The sequence below is a fragment of the Oncorhynchus gorbuscha genome, linkage group LG08 (genome assembly GCF_021184085.1).
Source record: "Oncorhynchus gorbuscha isolate QuinsamMale2020 ecotype Even-year linkage group LG08, OgorEven_v1.0, whole genome shotgun sequence".
NCBI lineage: Eukaryota > Metazoa > Chordata > Actinopteri > Salmoniformes > Salmonidae > Oncorhynchus > Oncorhynchus gorbuscha.
Genome location: NC_060180.1, coordinates 2537051 through 2559236, shown reverse-complemented (window position 1 = coordinate 2559236; position 22186 = coordinate 2537051). Strand labels below are relative to the sequence as shown.

Below are 22186 nucleotides of genomic sequence, written 5' to 3'. Positions count from 1 at the left end.
TATGAATATTGAGTAATTTGCTCAGGAATGCTCACTTAATCTCTTGTCAATGTAACCTATATACAGTACAGTCTTAACCCACAAATGTACAACGCAGTCCCCAAACAAATCACTCCCTCATAGATGAATCTACCCACTAAAACAATGGGTTAAGTGAATTGCGAAAACAAGCTGTATGATCCCAGATGGGATGTTGCCCTATAAGGCGGTAATACCTGGTGATAAATACCATAGAGGAACTCTGCAGGAGAGCCGGAGAATCAAAAGAGAAATCTCATTTGAAACGTCCCGTGAGTTTGTGCCTGATTATTCTGTGAGTATAGGCTCTGGCCTGCGAGGGCAGACCGGCTCTGTTCTGCAGTAGGGGAGACAGGTGATTCCAGGTGATTAATGAGGGAACAGCCATGGGCTGCGTCCCAAATGGCACCCCATTCCCTATATAGTGGATTACTTTGTTACTTCGTAAATGAGACAGTATTAACCGTGTTCCAGGTAGATGACATACAGTATTAGACGGTGTTCCAAGTAGATGAGATGCAGACAGTATTAGACTGTGTTCCAGGCAGATAAGATGCAAACAGTATTAGACCATGTTCCAGGCAGATAAGATGCAGACAGTATTAGACTGTGTTCCAGGCAGATGGAGACAGTATTAGACTGTGTTCCAGGCAGGTAAGATGCAGACAGTGTTAGACCGTGTTCCAGGCAGATGGAGACAGTATTAGACCGTGTTCCAGGCAGATAAGATGCAGACAGTATTAGACCGTGTTCCAGGCAGGTAAGATGCAGACAGTACTTGACCGTGTTCCAGGTAGATGCAGACAGTATTAGACCGTGTTCCAGGTAGATGGAGACAGTATTAGACTGTGTTCCAGGCAGATAAGATGCAGACAGTATTAGACCGTGTTCCAGGCAGGTAAGATGCAGACAGTATTAGACCGTGTTCCAGGCAGGTAAGATGCAGACAGTATTAGACTGTGCTCCAGGTAGATGGAGACAGTATTAGACAATGTTCCAGGCAGATAAGATGCAGACAGTATTAGACCGTGTTCCAGGCAGGTAAGATGCAGACAGTATTAGACTGTGTTCCAGGTGGATAAAGACAGTATTGGACAGTGTTCCAGGCAGATAAGATGGAGATAGTATTAGACTGTTCCAGGTGGATAAAGACAGTATTAGACTGTGTTCCAGGTAGATGCAGACAGTATTAGACCGTGTTCCAGGTAAGATGCAGACAGTATTAGACTGTGCTCCAGGTAGATGGAGACAGTATTAGACAGTGTTCCAGGCAGATAAGATGCAGACAGTATTAGACCGTGTTCCAGGCAGGTAAGATGCAGACAGTATTAGACTGTGTTCCAGGTGGATAAAGACAGTATTAGACAGTGTTCCGGGTAGATGGAGACAGTATTAGACAGTCTTCCAGGCAGATAAGATGGAGATAGTATTAGACTGTTCCAGGTGGATAAAGACAGTATTAGACTGTGTTCCAGTATCCACACCTCTAAGTTGTGTGCTAGTAAAGACATTGGACGACATCCTGTGACAAACCTCTTCAAGGTTAGGAGAGTTTGTCACAAATTAAGCAGGAGACAGTCACCAAAATCACCCCAGAATGAGAGTTCCTTCGAACAGGACAGTACCTGTGTGTCTGGTGCTCTGTCCTGGTCCTCCCAGGCCGCAGGCGAGGTCAAGGATAGCAGTGTTCGGTACACAAATCGGGTTTTCGGTAGGTCCAGGTCCAGGTCCAAACGGCAACAGGTAAGTCCAAACAGTCCAGCTTATACACGGTAAATCCAGCTGAGATATTTATATAAATATATATATACTGTATAAGTCAGAAGTTTACATACACCTTAGCCAAATACATTTAAACTCCGTTTTTCACAATTCCTGACATTTAATCCTTGTAACAATTCCCTGTCTAAGGTCTGTTTGGATCACCACTTTATTTTAAGAATGTGAAATGTCAGGATAATAGCAGAGAGAACAATTTATTTCAGCTTTAATTTCTTTCATCACATTCCCAGTTGGTCAGGAATGTACATATACTCAATTAGTATTTGGTAGCGTTGCCTTTAAATTGTTTAACTTGGGTCAAACGTTTCGGGTAGCCTTCCACAATAAGTTGGGTGAATTTTGGCCCATTCCTCTTGACAGAGCTGGTGTAACTAAGTCAGGTTTGTAGGCCTCTATGGTCGCACACGCTTTTTCCACATGCTTTTTCTGTTCAGTTTCAGATCTTCTATGAGATTGAGGTCCGGGCTTTTTGATGGCCGCTCCAATACCTTGACTTTGTTGTCCTTAAGCAATTTTTCCACAACTTTGGAAGTATGCTTGGGGGTCATTGTCCATTTGGAAGACCCATTTGTGACCAACCTTTAACTTCCTGACTGATGTCGTGTGATGTTGCTTCAATATATCCACATAATTTCCCTACCTCATGATGCCATCTATTTTGTGAAGTGCACCAGTCACTCCTGCAGAAAAGCACCTCGACAACATGATGCTGCCACCCCCATGCTTCACGGTTAGGATGGTGTTTTCGGCTTGCAAGCCTCCCACTTTTTCCGAAGAACATAACGATGGTCATTATGGCCAAACAGTTCTACTTTTGTTTCATTAGGCTATGATCTTTGTCCCCATGTGCAGTTGCAAACCGTAGTCTGGCTTTTTTTATGGCGGTTTTGGAGCAGTGGCTTCTTCCTTGTTGAGCGGCCTTTCAGGTTATGACCACATAGGACTCGTTTTGCTGTGGATATAGATACTTTTTTAGCGGTTTCCTCCAGCATTTTCACAAGGTCCTTTGCCGTTGTGCTGGGATTGCTTTGCACTTCTCGCAGCAAAGTAAGTTAATCTCTAGGTGACAGAAAGCGTCTCCTTCCTGAGCGGTATGACGGCTACATGGTCCCATGGTGTTTATAATTGCTTACTATTGTTTGTATAGATGAACGTGGTACCTTCAGGCGTTTGGAAATTGCTCCCAAGGATGAACTAGACTTGTGGAGGTCTACAATCACTTTTCTGAGGTCTTGTCTGATTTATTTTGATTTTCCCATGATGTCATGCAAAGTGGCACTGAGTTTGAAGGTAGGCCTTGAAATACATCCACAGGTACACCTCCAATTGTCTCAAATGATGTCAATTAGCCTATCAGAATCTTCTAAAGCCATGACATCATTTTCTGAAATTTTCCAAGCAGTTTAAAGTTACAGTCAACTCAGTGTATGTAAACTTCTGACCCACTGGAATTGTGATACAGTGAATTACAACTGAAATAATCTGTCTGTAAACAATTGTTGGAAAAATACTTGTGTCATGCACAAAGTAGATGTCCTAACTGACGTGTCAAAACTATAGTTTGTTTACAAGAAATGTGTGGAGTGGTTGAAAAACAAGTTAATGACTCCAACCTAAGTGTATGTAAACTTCCGACTTCAACTGTGTGTGCGCACACATATATATATATATATATAAAATTATATCTCACGAATGTTCTTCTTTGTGATCCGAACATCTCAAACTTAGATTTGTCTATCGATAACACTTTTTTCCAATCTTCCTCTGTCCAGTGTCCGTGTTCTTTTGCACAACATAATATTTTATTTTTATTGGCTAGTCTGAGATATGGCTTTTTCTTCGCAACTCTGCCTAGATGGCCAGCATCCTGAAGTCACCTCTTCACTGTTGACGTTGAGACTGGTGTTTTGTGGGTACTATTTAATGAAGCTGCCAGTTGAGGACTTGTGAGATGCCCGTTTCTCAAACTACATACTCTAATGTACTTGTCCTCTTCCTCAGTTGTGCACCGGGGCCTCCCATTCCTCTTCCCATTCTGGTTAGGGCCAGTTTGTGCTGTTCTGTGAAGAGTGTAGTACACAGCGCTATACGAGATCTTCAGTTTCTTGGTAATTTCTCACATGGAAGAACCTTAATTTCTCAGTGCAAGAATAGACTAACGAGTTTCAGGAGAAAGTTCTTTGTTTCTGCCCATTTTGAGCTTGTAATCGAACCTACAAATGCTGAAGCTCCAGATACTCAACTAGTCTAAAGGCCAGTTTTATTGCTTCTTTAAATCAGCACATAGTTTTCAGTTGTGTTAATATAATTGCAAAAGGGTTTTCTAATGCTCAATTTGCCTTTTAAAAGGATAAACTTGGATTAGCTAACACAACGTGCCATTGGGACAAAGGAGTGATGGTTGCTGATAATGGGAGGGGGGGGATTTAATAAAAAAGTCAGCCGTTTCCAACTTCATTTACAACATTAACAATTTCTGATTCATTTTATGTTATTTTAAATGGCCCCAAAAAAGCTGTTATTTTAAATGGCCCCTACAATGTAGAACAAAAAAATAAAGTGTGAGTATTCCAAACCATTGATTTCTGAAGTTTGTAATTTCAACTTTAAAAAGGTCAGCCTTGATTTGCCCTAACAAACTATGGATCAACCTCTACAAAATTGAGCATTCATTATAATCCACATAATAATTAATGTTCTGTTGCTGCAGGATTATTTTCTTGCTGTGAGACTAGTCAAATGAAGATAGGACACCTGTACTAAGTGGTCTATAGACCAGAGTCCAGTAGTAATCTAAACCTGGGCTTGAGGAGCCCACTACGGAATAACTTCATGATTAGAGCGAGACCATCCCCATCCCATGGCATCTGAACATCAGTTTTACTTCCATAGATCAGTCTGAAACTACAGGTTTGACTGACTTCTAGAACACTGTAGATCTCTGCATAATGCTCCAACCAGGGACACAATTATTGTACAACTCTGCAGAAATGAAAGACATCTCACTGTCTGGTACTGTTCCTCACCGTTCTCCCCTATGACATTCAGAATAGTTATCCACTACTGTATTTCTCTGAGCTGTTATTTCAACAAATCAAAACCACAGTATGTTTCTATAACTGGCTTGGTGAGATAGCTATATAAATAATAAAAGTGTAACCTTGAGAATATAAGCACCCAAATATTCAGTCTTAAAGCCTCTGCACGAGGACTGCAGCCCAGCACAGCTCAGAGGGAAGGTATACAGGTATGAGATTTCCCGAGTGTTGCCTGGACAAATTGCACGCCAAAACAAAAACAATGAATCAAGTTAGAAGGCCACCTGGAGTTTGTTACAGCAGAAAGTCCATCATAAGGCCCCTGCTTTAGCTAGGTTGCATCACAAATGGCACCCTATTCCCTATTCAAGGGAACCACTTGTCAAAACTAGTGCACTATAAAGGGAATAGGGTGCCATTTGGGACACATGCCTAGAGACCATTATCCAGGCCAAGAACTAGGATGCGCTGGTTGGTACAACTTTTTGTAATCCATTTGTGAGAGACCCACATTAACATAACTGTACTGTTACTGGAGAAAATGAGGCTCATTATGAGGCTCACGATCTACCTAAAGGGTGCGGTAGCAGCCGTGTGTCATGAACAAATGGCACCCTATTCCCTATGTAGTGGACTACTTTCACCAGGACCCATGGCCCGTAGATGCAATCAGTGTGTCATAAACAAGAGTTCATGTCATTGTTGCCCTTACCATTTAACATCAGCCGATGTCACAAAATGCTATACAGAAACCCAGCCTAAAACCCCAAACAGCAAGCAATACAGATGTAGAAGCAGGCTGTTATAAACAAGACAACATGTGATTGTTGCTCTTACCAGATGTAGGCTGTTCTAAACAAGAATACATGTCATTGTTGCCCTTCCCTAAGGCAGGCTACCCCCTGTACTGTACGTTCGTGATTGATTCTAAATCCAACACTGTAGCAGGGATTGTAACCCATGCAGAACAGAATAATACTGTGGTTCCTTACCTGGGTGTCCTGTGTAACACACACATTTGAAGGAGAAAGGTGAAACTTGGAGACATGTTCCATTACGACAAAATCTACCGCAGTTCTCTCGTCCAATCACATCAGAGCAGTTAGCCCCTGAGGGAAAAGATAAAGCATGAATTATGAATAATTTAAAATTAACAAAATGGTTTAGATAAGTATCTAGATTCTACATTCATATAGATTGGATCTATAGTATTTTATTCGTATAGATTGGATCTACAGTATTTTATTCGTATAGATTGGATCTACAGTATTTTATTCGTATAGATTGGATCTACAGTATTTCATTCATATAGATTGGATCTACAGTATTTTATTCATATAGATTCAATCTATTGTTTTTTATTTGAAGAAACGTAGGGTCAACAATTACCTACAGTAATTAACTATGCAGATTCTGGAAATTAAATTAAACTGAAAGACATCATTGCAGCTTGAAAGTCTACATCGAAACTCTCACTTAGGGTGGCCCCATTGCACAAAGTTAGTTAGTTATTGCATAATGCATTTCTAATGATAACGGTGTTCATTTCATGATTCAGATGACTTGTGATGTCAAAAACATGACAAGTTGGCTCCTAAATCTTCAGAGCCAATGTTAAAACAACGTTTGAGAGCCATTGTTTATTGACAAAGACATGGTGAGAGAAGGAATCAAATCTAAATGAAAATGGTAGAGGAGGTAAAGTAACTAAAAATGCATTCAGGTGGTACAAAAACCCATTCCGGAAATAATTATGGTGATTAACACAAAATAAAGTCCTGGAAGAAAATATTGTTCACATAAATAGCCCATAGGGTATCTGTGTCTACATACCAAATAGCACCCTTTTCCCAATGAAGTGCACTACTTTTGACCAGAGCCCTATGTGTACTATGAAGGGAAAAGGGTGCCGTATGGGACGGAATCTGGATATTCTTGAAATAAATGCATTAAGCTAGATGAGAACTAGTAATTATGATAGATAAATAATATGGAAGTATCTCCAAGCAGTAGGGTTGTAACATTAGGGTTATGTTCCAAATTGCACCCTATTCTCGATATAGTGCACTATTTTTTTTACCAGAGCCCACAATGTAGGGACTAGGGTGTCATTTGGGACACAGCCTTAGCCTCCAGGTAGGTAGGTGGATTCTGTCACGGCAGATTTAATTAACGAGAGCAATTTATTTTCACATTTATAGTAATTGAAGGTAGAACAATCCATTGAGTTTAGCATTTGGTGGATGAGTACAGGGTGTAAAGTAAAGCATCAAACCCTGATGAAGGCTATTTGGTGGATGAGTACAGGGTGAGCATCAAACCCTGATGAAGGCTATTTGGGTGAGTAAGGGTGTAGTAAAGCATCAAACCCTGATGAAGGCTATTTGGTGGATGAGTACAGGGTGTAAAGTAAAGCATCAAACCCTGATGAAGGCTATTTGGTGGATGAGTACAGGGTGTAAAGTAAAGCATCAAACCCTGATGAAGGCTATTTGGTGGATGAGTACAGGGTGTAAAGTAAAGCATCAAACCCTGATGAAGGCTATTTGGTGGATGAGTACAGGGTGTAAAGTAAAGCATCAAACCCTGATGAAGGCTATTTGGTGGATGAGTACAGGGTGTAAAGTAAATCATCAAACCCTGATGAAGGCTATTTGGCCAAAACATTGGTTAAATAAATCCACTGCAAGGAGAGATAAGTGTGCAACTTTAGCATTTTCACAAAGTAGCTTAAAAAGAGATCAACATCCATTTTTGGACTATATATAGCGTATCAGTGGCGGGGGCGGGGGGACTTTGTTGTTGTTTGAAATGCAGAATGCCGTTTTAAACACATAACAGTAGTAACAAAGTCAGAATTCTTAGTTGTATTCCTCACCTGTAAAATGTGGAGGGCACAAACACTTATACGTTGCGTGGATGTGATCTGTCGTACCATTGCTTACACAGACTCCTTTGTTCTCACATGGGTTTTCCAAACACGCATCAAACTTCTCACAGAACTTTCCAGAGTAACGCTGGCGGCACTGACAGCGGTACACTCCGTCTTCCCAAAAGCTTGTCCTACAAACACCGTTCCCGGAGCAGAGTCGCACTAGTGGGCTGCTTCGACACTGTTGTTCCTTCACAGAGACGTTGAGACGAAGACCCAGCTTGCAGAGCTGTGAATTCCCCTCATGCGAAGCTATGAAATAATGAAGGCCCGGGAGAAGCCACTTAGGTTGGACCTGCCTAGACGCGTTCATAACATCATCAGAACAGAGAAACTGGTCTTGTGACTGTGGAGCAGTGGAACAACTTTCAAAGTCCTCCTTTGACACATTGAGGATCCTGATACCGTATAAATCCAGAGTGGCATCAATAGAAACAAACAGCTTGACGCCAAACTGCACCTCTAGAGGACAAATCTGAGGTAAGTTCCAAGTTGGCGGAACATCTGACTTTTGGGTCTCTGTCCTTTCTTGATCACCCCAACATTGGACCATACTATCACAGATGTTTTCCATGAGTGTCCATTTCACCTGAGCAGTTTGTGGTTGTAGGTGCCATTCCAGATTGGCTGGTCGGTTGCAGACTGTCTGGCTGTGAACAACTATGCAGCCATTGAGAAAATAGCTTATTATGACAGCGATGATGTGAAATGAAAGCCTCTGCATTTTTAAGTTTCTCCCTTTTGGTGCTTCCCTATTCGCTTTCGTACAGGTCTTCAGAGCTTTCGTACAGGTCTTCAGAGCTTTCGTACAGGTCTTCAGAGCATTCCTGAAGACATTTAATTTGAGGAATGTTCAGGGTAAAAGAGATGTAATTTAATTCCTGTCTGATAAAGTCAGAGGTCCAATGGACGAGGCTTGATGAACGTCATGGCAACACACCAACCTAAAGAGAAAACAAGTAAGAGTTTGATTACCTAAAATCAATCAAAAATATCATATTTTCTGTCAATATCACAACCTTGAATGATGCTGCTGATGAAAAATGTAAATGTAATTCAAAAGTTATGTTTATACTGCCTGGACTTCCAACAATGTGAACATCAACTAAACTAGTTAAGTTTTAGTCTAAACCATTTTGTGTCAACATGACAACATTTTGAATGACAGTCCTAATCCTCAAAATATACAATCAAGTTTAAGTAAGTCAGTTCTGACGTTGCAGGCTACATGTATAGTTAAAACTGCAGTGACTTTACCATCAGTTGTTTGATCTGACCTAGGATCAAATACTATTATATAAGCACTAGTCTGCCTGGAGCGAGTGATGGGAAAGGCGGGTTGACACTTTTGGGACTCTTCTATTAGCAAGTAGAGCTCAATTAAGCACAGATAAATAATTTCAAATAGTATTTTAACCCAGGTATGGGTTGTACCACTGCTGACCACCGAGAATGTCACATAGCCTCATTTCCCTGAGGTTTATACAACCAGTGACAGCGTCAGATAAAATATTTCCTCTCTCGCTCACACACACACACACACACACACACACACACACACACACACACACACACACACACACACACACACACACACACACACACACACACACACACACACACACACACACACACACACACACACACACACACACACACACACACACACACACACACACAGACAGATCCCTCAGTGTCAAGCATGTGAGATGAGTTAAACCAGAAGCAGTTGTCTCTCTCCCCTAGGACCTTCTCTAACCCGTGTACTCCAGATAAAAGAACTAGGGAGTAGAGAGATAAAAAAGCCCTGTCTACGTCCCAAATGACACCCTATGGGCCCTGGCCAGAAGTAGTGCACTATGTAGGGAATAGGGTGCCATTTGAGACACCCATCCCCCAGTGTTACTGTAACTGCACATTCCCACTGTCAGATCTGTCTGACTCACAATGACTGATATGAATAACTGCCTGGTGATAAAGTAATACATAGAGAAGTGTGAATACACGGAGCAGTAGTATCAATACAAGGGGGAGTGATAAAGGCAATGAGATTGGGGAGGGTATTGTGACTGAAAGCTTTGCAGGGAACTCAGTAGCGGCCTACACTGTTTGACAGAGCAAGCCGTCTGGAGAGGGATTGTTCCTGCTTTGCATTGGCAAAGATACCTTTGACCTAAATACATTGTATTTCTATCAACGGTTGTTTTATCCACATTGTATGATTGTAAAGCAATGAGGAACAATCATGCGAGCGTACTGTAGTCAATTACAATGACATGGTGACAATGCTGGACATACTGTAGTTATCTCTATCAATAATGAACCATGTTTCCAGTTTAAACATGGTGTCCTTGTATACGAAACCATATCACAATCCCTTCCCATCTATAGCCATCCCATTGAAGTGTGATCCTTTCTGAAACGTTACACTGTAGTATGGATAGCATGGATAGCAGAACCACTCTAGACCAGACCAGACCAGACAGACAGTTAGAGAGTTACAGAAAGGAGAATGACAGTGAAAGAAAAAGGACGACAGAAGAAAGAGAGAACCTTCCAGTGCAGCAGCCCTGTAGCAGTACCATCATCAACAACCAGGTCTGTAGCAGTACCATCATCAACAACCAGGTCTGTAGCAGTACCATCATCAACAACCAGGTCTGTAGCAGTACCATCATCAACAACCAGGTCTGTAGCAGTACCATCATCAACAACCAGCCCTGTAGCAGGGCAGTAACATCATCAACAACCAGCCCTGTAGCAGGGCAGTACCATCATCAACAACCAGGCCTGTAGCAGTACCATCATCAACAACCAGCCCTGTAGCAGTACCATCATCAACAACCAGGCCTGGAGCAGTACCATCATCAACAACCAGGCCTGTAGCAGTACCATCATCAACAACCAGGCCTAGAGCAGTACCATCATCAACAACCAGGTCTGGAGCAGTACCATCATCAACAACCAGGCCTGGAGCAGTACCATCATCAACAACCAGGCCTGGAGCAGTACCATCATCAACAACCAGGCCTGGAGCAGTACCATCATCAACAACCAGGCCTGGAGCAGTACCATCATCAACAACCAGGCCTGGTACCATCATCAACAACCAGGCCTACCATCATCAACAACCAGGTCTGGAGCAGTACAGTACCATCATCAACAACCAGCCCTGTAGCAGTACCATCATCAACAACCAGGCCTGGAGCAGTACCATCATCAACAACCAGGCCTGTAGCAGTACCATCATCAACAACCAGGCCTAGAGCAGTACCATCATCAACAACCAGGTCTGGAGCAGTACCATCATCAACAACCAGGCCTGGAGCAGTACCATCAGCAACAACCAGGCCTGGAGCAGTACCATCATCAACAACCAGGCCTGGAGCAGTACCATCATCAACAACCAGGCCTGGAGCAGTACCATCATCAACAACCAGGCCTGGAGCAGTACCATCATCAACAACCAGGCCTGGAGCAGTACCATCATCAACAACCAGGCCTGGAGCAGTACCATCATCAACAACCAGGTCTGGAGCAGTACCATCATCAACAACCAGGCCTGGAGCAGTAGGGTAAAATCAACAACCAGGCCTGGAGCAGTACCATCATCAACAACCAGCCCTGTAGCAGGGCAGTAACATCATCAACAACCAACCCTGGAGCAGTACCATCATCAACAACCAGGCCTGGAGAGGTACCATCATCAACAACCAGGCCTGGAGCAGTACCATCATCAACAACCAGGCCTGGAGCAGTACCATCATCAACAACCAGGTCTGGAGCAGTACCATCATCAACAACCAGGCCTGGAGCAGTATCATCATCAACAACCAGGCCTGGAGCAGTACCATCATCAACAACCAGGCCTGGAGCAGTACAGTAACATCATCAACAACCAGGCCTGGAGCAGTACCATCATCAACAACCAGGTCCTGGAGCAGTACCATCATCAACAACCAGGCCTGGAGCAGTACCATCATCAACAACCAGCCCTGGAGCAGTACCATCATCAACAACCAGGCCTGGCAGTACCATCATCAACAACCAGGCCTGGAGCAGTACCATCATCAACAACCAGTAGCAGTACCATCATCAACAACCAGGCCTGGAGCAGTACCATCATCAACAACCAGGCCTGGAGCAGTACCATCATCAACAACCAGGCCTGGAGCAGTACCATCATCAACAACCAGGCCTGGAGCAGTACCATCATCAACAACCAGCCCTGTAGCAGGGCAGTAACATCATCAACAACCAACCCTGGAGCAGTACCATCATCAACAACCAGGCCTGGAGCAGTACCATCATCAACAACCAGGCCTGGAGCAGTACCATCATCAACAACCAGGCCTGGAGCAGTACCATCATCAACAACCAGGTCTGGAGCAGTACCATCATCAACAACCAGGCCTGGAGCAGTATCATCATCAACAACCAGGCCTGGAGCAGTACCATCATCAACAACCAGCCCTGTAGCAGGGCAGTAACATCATCAACAACCAGCCCTGGAGCAGTACCATCATCAACAACCAGACCTGGAGCAGTACCATCATCAACAACCAGGCCTGGAGCAGTACCATCATCAACAACCAGGCCTGTAGCAGGGCAGTAACATCATCAACAACCAGCCCTGTAGCAGGGCAGTAACATCATCAACAACCAGGCCTGGAGCAGTACCATCATCAACAACCAGGCCTGGAGCAGTACCATCATCAACAACCAGCCCTGGAGCAGTACCATCATCAACAACCAGGCCTGTAGCAGTACCATCATCAACAACCAGGCCTGGAGCAGTACCATCATCATCAACCAGGCCTGGAGCAGTACCATCATCAACAACCAGCCCTGGAGCAGTACCATCATCAACAACCAGGCCTAGAGCAGTACCATCATCAACAACCACAACCAGCCCTGGAGCAGGGCAGTAACATCATCAACAACCAGGACTGGAGCAGTACCATCATCAACAACCAGGCCTGGAGCAGTACCATCATCAACAACCAGCCCTGTAGCAGTACCATCATCAACAACCAGCCCTGTAGCAGTACCATCATCAACAACCAGCCCTGTAGCAGTACCATCATCAACAACCAGCCCTGTAGCAGTACCATCATCAATAACCAGGCTTGGGGCAGGGCAGGGCATTACCATCAACAACCTTCCTTGATTAACAATTTGCAATTGTTTATAACGGGGCTCTCCAACCCTGTTCCTGGAGAGCTACTATCCTGTAGGGATTCACTCCAACCCTAATAAAGTGCACCTGATTCAAATAATTAATTGGTTGATAAATTACCACTGGGCTTGGAGCGAAAACCGTACCGTTTGGGACACAGTCGGAGACAGGAAGGAACGATGCCATTGTGTTCCTCAGCTCACCATCTCTCTCACGGTACAGTCGTTCAGGAGGGAGGTGAAGAAAAGAGCATGGAAAGTCTGTACTGATAACCCAGCTTTACTGTGGATAAAGACAAATCCAGCTGCCCTTTACTATGCAAAGATTGTATAAATACTGTACATTTATTTGTATTCATAAACAAATCAACTATGTTGCTAGAATTAAAATAATAATATTTATTATATTGGGTAATAGACCAATAATAACGAGACTGGACAGTATAATTGTTTTACTGTGTTTATATAGTAAGAAGAAGAATCTCTATACGTGTGGAGGTTAATTACTATGTAATCAGAGGCTCATGATTACTGAACAAACAAATAGGAAACCACAACTGGATACATAGGTTGTCTCCCAAATGGCACCCTTTTCCCTACAAGGGACCTACCCCCATGGGCCCTGGTCAACATTAGTACAGTAGGCGAAAGAAAGAGTGCCATAGAGTACCACAGTATGAGTCATAATACCCATAACACCTAGCAGTCAAACAGGGAAATGGTTCCAATCGTTTTTCCACCACTAATTTTTCCCATAGTGGATTTTAGAAACACTTAAAATAAGGGCTGTGTTTCGTGTAGGCCTACCCTGGCATGACGTTTTAATAATAATGTAAATCTCTCTAGGACAAGGTGACTTTTATCAATATAGTCGCCTGTATTTATCCACAAAAAATAAAATGCTAATTTGCCTCTATCATAAAGAACTACAAATACCATGGTGATCTGGACGAGACTACCAAATTGAAGCAAAGGTAAGAATCTCTTGATTAACTATCTAATGTCAGCTAAATGTAGTAATGAATAAATTGGCTACATTTGTTTAACTTGACAATGCTGTCAACGGTCTTGTGCAAGTTTTAAATTGACACAATACCTGTTTAGCAAAGGCTTGAGCTAGTGATGACATGCAGATCCTATTTAACTATTCCTCTACATATACTATTCTTCAAATATACTACATATTCTATCCATATACTGTCCATATTGTCTATTCATCCCATAACATTTATACTCCGGACTTCAACATCTCATCCTAATATTTCTTATTTAACTTTTTAGATTTGTGTGTATTGTTGTGTATTGTTAGATATCACTGTACTGGGATTTGTAGTCTTGCGTGATGTCAACTTTGACGCTAATTAGCATGTTCGAATATGAGACCAAATACAGGCGACTATATTGATAAAAGTCATCTTGTCCTAGAGAGATTTACATGGTTAGCAAAATGTCACACCAGGGTAAGAATACATGAAACACAGCCTTTATTTGACGTGTTTCTAAACTCCCCTAGGGGAAAAAAAACAATTGGAAAGCTTTCCTTGTTTGACCACTAGGTTTTATGGGCATTATGACACCTCCACTGTGTGGCTCTATTTGGGGAGTATCCATGTTGTCAACAGGAACTGTCAGACATACTGAGGTATCAGATCCTAGCCTAATTATCAGCCTGGGATGTTTTCTTTGAAGTAAAGGTCAGAGTAACACCCAGGACTATAATCAAATACATGATGGGTATTATTCCAGACCTGCGTACAAATAGTATTTGTTTTCCTTTCAAATACTTTGTGTGTTTGATTAAGCCTGTCTGGAGAGCCAAATGGGTCACATGTGCGCTTTTGGGACTAATCCATTGTGACAAGCAAGATCCATGAAGCACACCTGAAGTATTTGAAAGAAAACAAATATTCTCTGAACCCAGATCTGACAGGTATCATCTTTCATTAAACTCACCAGATGATACATTTAGTCAAGAGACAGGTCCGTTACCATGAAAACCACCATGAATATCAGTTTCAGAATTAGGAGGCAAGGCAATAGACTTTCATCTTGCATGATTTCATGGGTAAATTAAGCTAATGCAGGAGAAAAAATGTTTCTATCATCCAACCTTTGCTGTAAAATCTGTATCCAATAAGCATATTTGAATGAAACAACAACTCTATGCTTAATGTCTCAGCCTGCGTTTGCACCGAGTCCTTATTTACCATTATGAGATGTGAAATGAGGTTTTACATTACCAGTGAGAAGGAGCAACAAGCTTGAAGAGTGCTCTATGATTGATATTCAAATCGAAGCACAGGGGCACATGTCATAATATTGATGTATGAAAAGGGCTGAGAGAGCGTATTCATGCAACAGGCCTGGTCTAAAGAACCATGGCTACACCCCAAATAGCACTCTGTTTCCTAAATAGTGCCCTTCCATTGACCAGGGTCCATAGGGCTCTGGTCAAAAATAGTGCACTGTGTAAGGAATACTGTAGGGTGCCATTTGGAATACAGACCACTACTTTCTAGATATGATAGAACCCAGTTGAAGAGGTAGTCTCTGAGTTCTCCTTCCGTTCACACAAGGATGAAATTGGGAGATGCATGGGGAGAGGAGGAGGAGAAGAGGTAACCCAAATAACAAGGAGAGAGGGGTAAGGGGATGAATTGAAGAGGGCATGGTAGTCTGTAGAAGAGCGACCTTGGGGGGAGATAAACCGAAAATGATCGACATTGCCTTCCTCTTACCGAAGCAATGCTACACAATGTTCCAGTAGATTGTTGTAGAACCATTATCTAGTCAACAGTAATAGCCTATACATTATGTTGATTCCTGCTATGAAAGTGTGTGCCTGGCCCTGTTTGGCTGTCGGCTGTTGTGTGGGCGAGCCACTCTCACCCCTCTTCCCACTGTGACACGGAGGAGGGAGAGCTGCATTCTGAGAAGCACAAGCATATGACCATTACTCAAAATGCTATTGGGAACAAACACAGTTTTCATAGCAACTACTGTCATTCTAGTTACAGAGAGGACAGTCACAGCTTTCTGCGAGTATATTATGTATTTCTCACCTCTTAACAGAGTTCATGGCACCACTTTACAACTGGAGTAGGCTGTAGTATGGTTTTGGTGGAGTGGAGAGCACCATTTGCAGTGAATAGGCCTACATCAAGTAGCCTTGCTCTGGAATGGTTTTTAGAACATTAGCCTACATTTACTGGTAGATTCATCAATTAGCCTACATGGCTAATAGATATATAGCAACAGCATAATATTTAGAGTTAGAAGTGTATAATAGAGCCTATAGGTCAATATGCGCAAGGATGTCGGCAAATTCCCTGAAGATAATCATTTTTTAAAAATCATTCTGGGGTCTCATATTGCATAGAAACTATTCTAAAATACATAATTTTGAATGTTCGTACACATCGAAAAAGTGTCATTTATCAAACAATCATATGCACACCGGTAAAAGATAACTGTTGATAAATACCAATTGTTCTCATCCTCAGTGCACACGTGTGTCCTTGGCTATTTGCATTTCGAAACGCCCCCAATTAAGCATATATGGTCAAAATCATCCCTTTAAAAGGCCATGGGGAATATATACAACGCCGTACCATGAAATAGCCTACAACAGCGCAACCAAAATATAGGTGTTCGTGCCAGAGATTGAGTACAACCAAAAGGTTTTATTTGGCTCCCTCAGTTGTGGTTTGACCAATAAAAATGAAAACAATAGCTACAGAGGACCATTAGGACACTTCACGTTGCCTTAGCAATGGAAAATATATACAGAGCAAAAATATAAACGCAACATGTAAAGGGCTCCCGAGTGGCACAGCGGTCTAAATGCATTGCATCTCAGTGCTAGAGGTGTAACTACAGACCCTGGTTTAATTCCAGGCTGTATCACAACGGCTGTGAATGTCAATTAAGCCAGCCCCCCCCCCTCTCCGCACCTCTCTAATTCAGAGGGGTTGGGTTAAATGCAGAGGGAAGACATAAGCCAGCCCCCCCGACCTCTCTAATTCAGAGGGGTTGGGTTAAATGCAGAGGGAAGACATAAGCCAGCCCCCCTCTCCGCACCTCTCTAATTCAGAGGGGTTGGGTTAAATGCAGAGGGAAGACATAAGCCAGCCCCCCACCTCTCTAATTCAGAGGGGTTGGGTTAAATGCTGAGGGAAGACATAAGCCAGCCCACCCCCCCCCCCCCCGACCTCTCTAATTCAGAGGGGTTGGGTTAAATGCAGAGGGCAGACATAAGCCAGCCAGCCCCCCCCCCCCCCCCCACCTCTCTAATTCAGAGGGGTTGGGTTAAATGCAGAGGGAAGACATAAGCCAGCCCCCCCCCCCCACTCTCTAATTCAGAGGGGTTGGGTTAAATGCAGAGGGAAGACATAAGCCAGCCCCCCCCCCCACCTCTCTAATTCAGAGGGGTTGGGTTAAATGCAGAGGGCAGACATAAACAGTTGAATGCATTCAGTTATACAACGGACCTGGTTTTCCCTGATGGTGTGTGGAAATGTTGTTCTCAGTTCATTTTGCATCCAGAACATAAAACATTGGCACATCGGGGGATGTGAGATGCCGATCAACAAGCTCCAGCTGAAAAGAGCCCGTTGCCAAAAACCAAAGGGTGGATTGCACTTTGATGTTCACCGAAACGGCATGGGTTCGCCTTTCTAAAGAAGGTCTTAAATCCTCGCAAAGATTCTTAAGATTGGTTTTGGGAAATGATATCTGATGAACCAATCTGTACCTCCTGCAAAAAAAAAAGTCCCACCCGTCTCTAAAAATGCACTCTCTGCAAAATGCAGCATTTGCCAAATTTTCCAACAGAGCAAGATCTGCCATCTCATTTGATTTCCCATTATCTCAGTGAAACAATGGTTACACTTTCACACATACCTTTAACTTAACAAATTACTGTACTTTATATGGATTATTATCGTAACAAATGCACTGATGTGGTCAAATTATATATAGCCTGTCAAGATATGTTGCATGAATTCACAATGGAAATACACCGCCATGCAATCTCCATAGACAAACATTGGCAGTAGAACGGCCTTACCGAAGAGCTTAGTGACTTTCAATGTGACACCATTATAGGATGCCACCTTTCAAACAAGTCAGTTCATCAAATTTCTGCCCTACTAGAGCTCAACCCGTTGTAGCGCGTAGCATGTAAAAACCATTGTTGCAACACTCACTACCGAGTTCCAAACTGTTTCTGGGAGCAACGTCAGCACAATAACTGTTCGTCGGGAGTTTCATGAAATGGGTTTACATGGCTGAGCAGACGCATAAAACCAGAAGATCACCATGCGCAATGTCAAGTGTCGGCTGGAGTGGTGTAAAGCTCGCCGCCATTGGATTCTGGTGCAGTGGAAACTTGTTATCTGGAGTGATTTTATTTATTTCACCTTTATTTATTTAACCAGGTAGGCAAGTTGAGAACAAGTTCTCAAATGAATCACGCTTCAACATCTGGCAGGCCGACGGACGAATCTTTGGGTTTGGCGGATGCATATTGTTACTGTAAAGTTTGGTGGAGGAGGAAAAAAAGGTCCGGGGCTGTTTTCATGGTTTGGGCTTGGCCTCTGAGATCCTGTGAAGGGAAATCTTAACACTACAGCATACTACAATGACATTCTTCTAAATTTGTGGAGACAGTTTGGGGAAGGCTCTTTCCTGTTTCAGCATGACCATGCCCCCAAGCACAAAGCCAGGTCCATACAGAAATGGTTTGTCGAGATCAGTGTGTAAGAACTTGCCTGGTCTGCACAGCTGACCTCAACTCCATCAAACACCTTTGGGATTAATTGGAACGCCGAATGCAAGCCAGGCCTAATCGCACAACATCAGTGCCCGACCTCACTAATGCTTGTGGCTGAATGGAAGCAAGTCCCTGCAGCAATGTTCCAACATCTAGTGGAAAGCCTTCCCAGAAGAGTGGAGGCTGTTAGAGCAGCAAAGGGGGGACCAACTCCATGTTAATGCCCATCATTTTGGAATGAGATGTTCGAGGAGCAGCTGTCCACATACTCATGCAGTGTACATGAGGCCCCTGGATCCTATTTTTACATTTTGTACATCAACATATCAATCATATATTCCCTGGATTTGTTAGCTTCATTTTTTAAATCTCCATCTCAGTTGTCTTAGTTGGCACTGGAAAACAACGTGTCTAGAGCCCCGTCACTAATGTCAAGTGATTGCACTTATCCATTACATTTATTTCCTTCATGTTGTATTCATTGTTATCCAGCAAAATAGTTCCATTTCTCACGATGTGTATTTAGTGTCCATATCACCCAGCTCTAATCAGGATGACATTGGCTGACTCATAGGAGAGAGGAGTAACGAGGAGAGGCTGAGGGAGGGAGGGGGTGAAGAGGGGCATCTAATGCTCCTGTCGTGCTCGGTGTCAGCTTGGATAATAGGATGACAATCACACGTGTGCTGAGGCCAACGGATCAATAACACAGTATTGGTAAATCTCTCTCCTGTTCTTTATTTTCTTTCCTTGCTCTCCATTTCTCTTTCTCCATCCCTCTCTGGCAAGAGACACTTGCTTGTGCTAATTTATCACATGGAAATAGAATTGCCTGTATCGGTTCTTGCAAAGGGTTTAGACATGAGAATATCTTCCAGATGCTGAGGACGAGACATGATGTAAGCTGTGATCTAATGGAAGTGAGAGAAAATGTACACCACAAAATATTGAGGTTTAACATTAGTTAAAACATGGGGGGAGAATGTAAAACATGTTGCAAGCTAATACTGTAGATCAATATTGTGACTGTTTGTTTTCTCACCTGGAATCCCTCCACTGGTGTACCACAGAAAACATAAACCAATCAAATGAATGAATGAATCCCAAACATTTGATTGGTTGTCAAAATACAGGCTAAGCTATATTGTGAATAAATGCCATGTCAATGGTAAACAAATTCAGGAAAAATAAGCAATTACAGCGTTTCCCCAACGGTGGAAAAGTTAGCGAACTTCCTGCAAATCTACACATTTTGCCATGAGGCAGAGAGAACATGTTTCAGTTTGAAAGAAAATGTCCTGCAAATCTACACATTTTGCCATGAGGCAGAGAGAACATGTTTCAGTTTGAAAGAACATTTCCTGCAGATCTACACATTTTGCCATGAGGCAGAGAGAACATGTTTCAGTTTGAAAGAACATTTCCTGCAAATCTACACATTTTGCGATGAGGCAGAGAGAACATGTTTAAGTTTGAAATAACATTTCCTGCAGTTCTACACATTTTGTCATGGCTTGTGCCTTGTTCTTATGCTATCTGACTGACTCGAACATAACAAATCAATAGGAGCCCCATGCCATGACATTTTTCGAATTTTAGATTCTCCCTGCCTAGTTTTTATTTCGATTAGTTGTCAAAGATAATCTTATTTAAAAAATATATTGCTCCATCTGGTTTTAGTATTTAAAACAGTAAAAATGTTTTACCATCCTGGAAATGACTTTCCAAAGATGCTTTGTTTCCCATGTTAAATAGAGGAAAAACTGGATTGAAAGAAAGAAACAAGTCTGTAGCTTTCTTGCCTGGGGACAAGATCTCCCTCAGGTCTGATGAGCTGCCCCCTCTGGGCAAAGGAGTCACAACAAACCTTTTTCCAGGAATGAGACGTGATGCCTGGTTTAGTCCGACTACAGTCAGTCACAGAGGTCACACGCCAGCCTAAGAGAAAGTGAAACAATTAAATAATGTAGGCCTACTAATTATCACCAACAATCCCACACATCTGATTAGTAGTCAAGAGCTGTGTAGGGACAGTGAAAATCAGGGATAGTTGTAAACCTGAAGCTTATCAATAATGGAATGTAGATCAATCACAATTCATTCTGTATTTGTGTAGCCAGGAAGCAATTTTAAAAATGTAGAAAAAAGGATGAGGAATGCTGCAAGATGTCTCAGGTCTGATGAGCTGCCCCCTCTGGGCAAAGGAGTCCCAACAAACCTTTTTCCAGGAATGAGACGTGATGCCTGGTTTAGTACGACTATGGTCAGTCAGAGGTCACACTCCATCCAGTCAGCCAGTCAGCCAGCCAGTCAGTCAGAGGTCACACTCCATCCAGTCAGCCAGTCAGCCAGCCAGTCAGTCAGAGGTCACACTCCATCCAGTCAGCCAGTCAGCCAGCCAGTCAGTCAGAGGTCACACTCCATCCAGTCAGCCAGTCAGCCAGCCAGTCAGTCAGAGGTCACACTCCATCCAGTCAGCCAGCCAGTCAGCCAGCCAGTCAGAGGTCACACTCCATCCAGTCAGCCAGCCAGTCAGCCAGCCAGAGGTCACACTCCATCCAGTCAGCCAGTCAGTCAGAGGTCACACTCCATCCAGTCAGCCAGTCAGCCAGCCAGTCAGTCAGAGGTCACACTCCATCCAGTCATCCAGCCAGTCAGTCAGAGGTCACACTCCATCCAGTCAGCCAGCCAGTCAGAGGTCACACTCCATCCAGTCAGCCAGTCAGCCAGCCAGTCAGTCAGCCAATGAAGCCAAACCAAATAACTGTCTGACAAATCAACAAGCTGTTTTGTTTAGTTTGATATAAGGTCAGCCAGTAACAGTAATACAATCTTGCATTTCACACTGGCAAGCTCCCGATCACATATATCACTTGTTGAGGAGGAATTGTCTCTCTGAACACTGACATCAAAACACTTATTGACTTGTCGGTTTGCTGACAGTTGCATTTGTCACGTTTGAAAAGCAAGGAAGAGTCTCACTAAGGACCACAATCACACAGGCACACACACTGTACACTCAAAGGCCTCCTGCACGTTCTTTCCCTCTCCTCCCTCCCTCCTGCACGTTCTTTCCCTCTCCTCCCTCCCTCCTGCACGTTCTTTCCCTCTCCTTCCACCCTCCTGCACATTCTTTCCCTCTCCTCCCTCCCTCCATTAAGTTCTTTCCCTCTCCTCCCTCCCTCCCCTCCCTCCCTCCCTCCTGCACGTTCTTTCCCTCTCCTCCCTCCCTCCCTCCCTCCCCCTCCTGCACGTTCTTTCCCTCTCCCTCCCTCCCTCCCTCCCTCCTGCACGTTCTTTCCCTCTCCTCCCTCCCTCCATCCTGCACATTTCTTTCCCTCCCTCCATTAAGTTATTTCCCTCCCTCCCTCCCTCCCTCCCTCCCTCCTGCACGTTCTTTCCCTCTCCTCCCTCCCCCTCCTGCACGTTCTTTCCCTCTCCTCCCTCCCTCCTGCCGTTCTTTCC

The 22186-nt window shown here is 43.4% G+C and overlaps 1 protein-coding gene across 1 annotated transcript in view; it reads right to left on the bottom strand.

The window, feature by feature from the left end:
- Positions 1 to 20981, bottom strand: part of LOC124042230 (protein eyes shut homolog) — a 116178-nt gene extending 95197 nt beyond the window's left edge. Inside the window, exons 1-3 of the mRNA XM_046360646.1 lie at positions 20940 to 20981; positions 7717 to 8714; positions 5831 to 5947 (exon numbers count right to left, since the gene is read on the bottom strand). Of these exons, the coding sequence (XP_046216602.1) occupies positions 5831 to 5947; positions 7717 to 8494 (895 nt within the window). The 5' untranslated portion in view covers positions 8495 to 8714; positions 20940 to 20981. The remainder of the gene's footprint in view (positions 1 to 5830; positions 5948 to 7716; positions 8715 to 20939) is intronic.
- Between the last annotated feature and the right edge of the window lie 1205 nt (positions 20982 to 22186).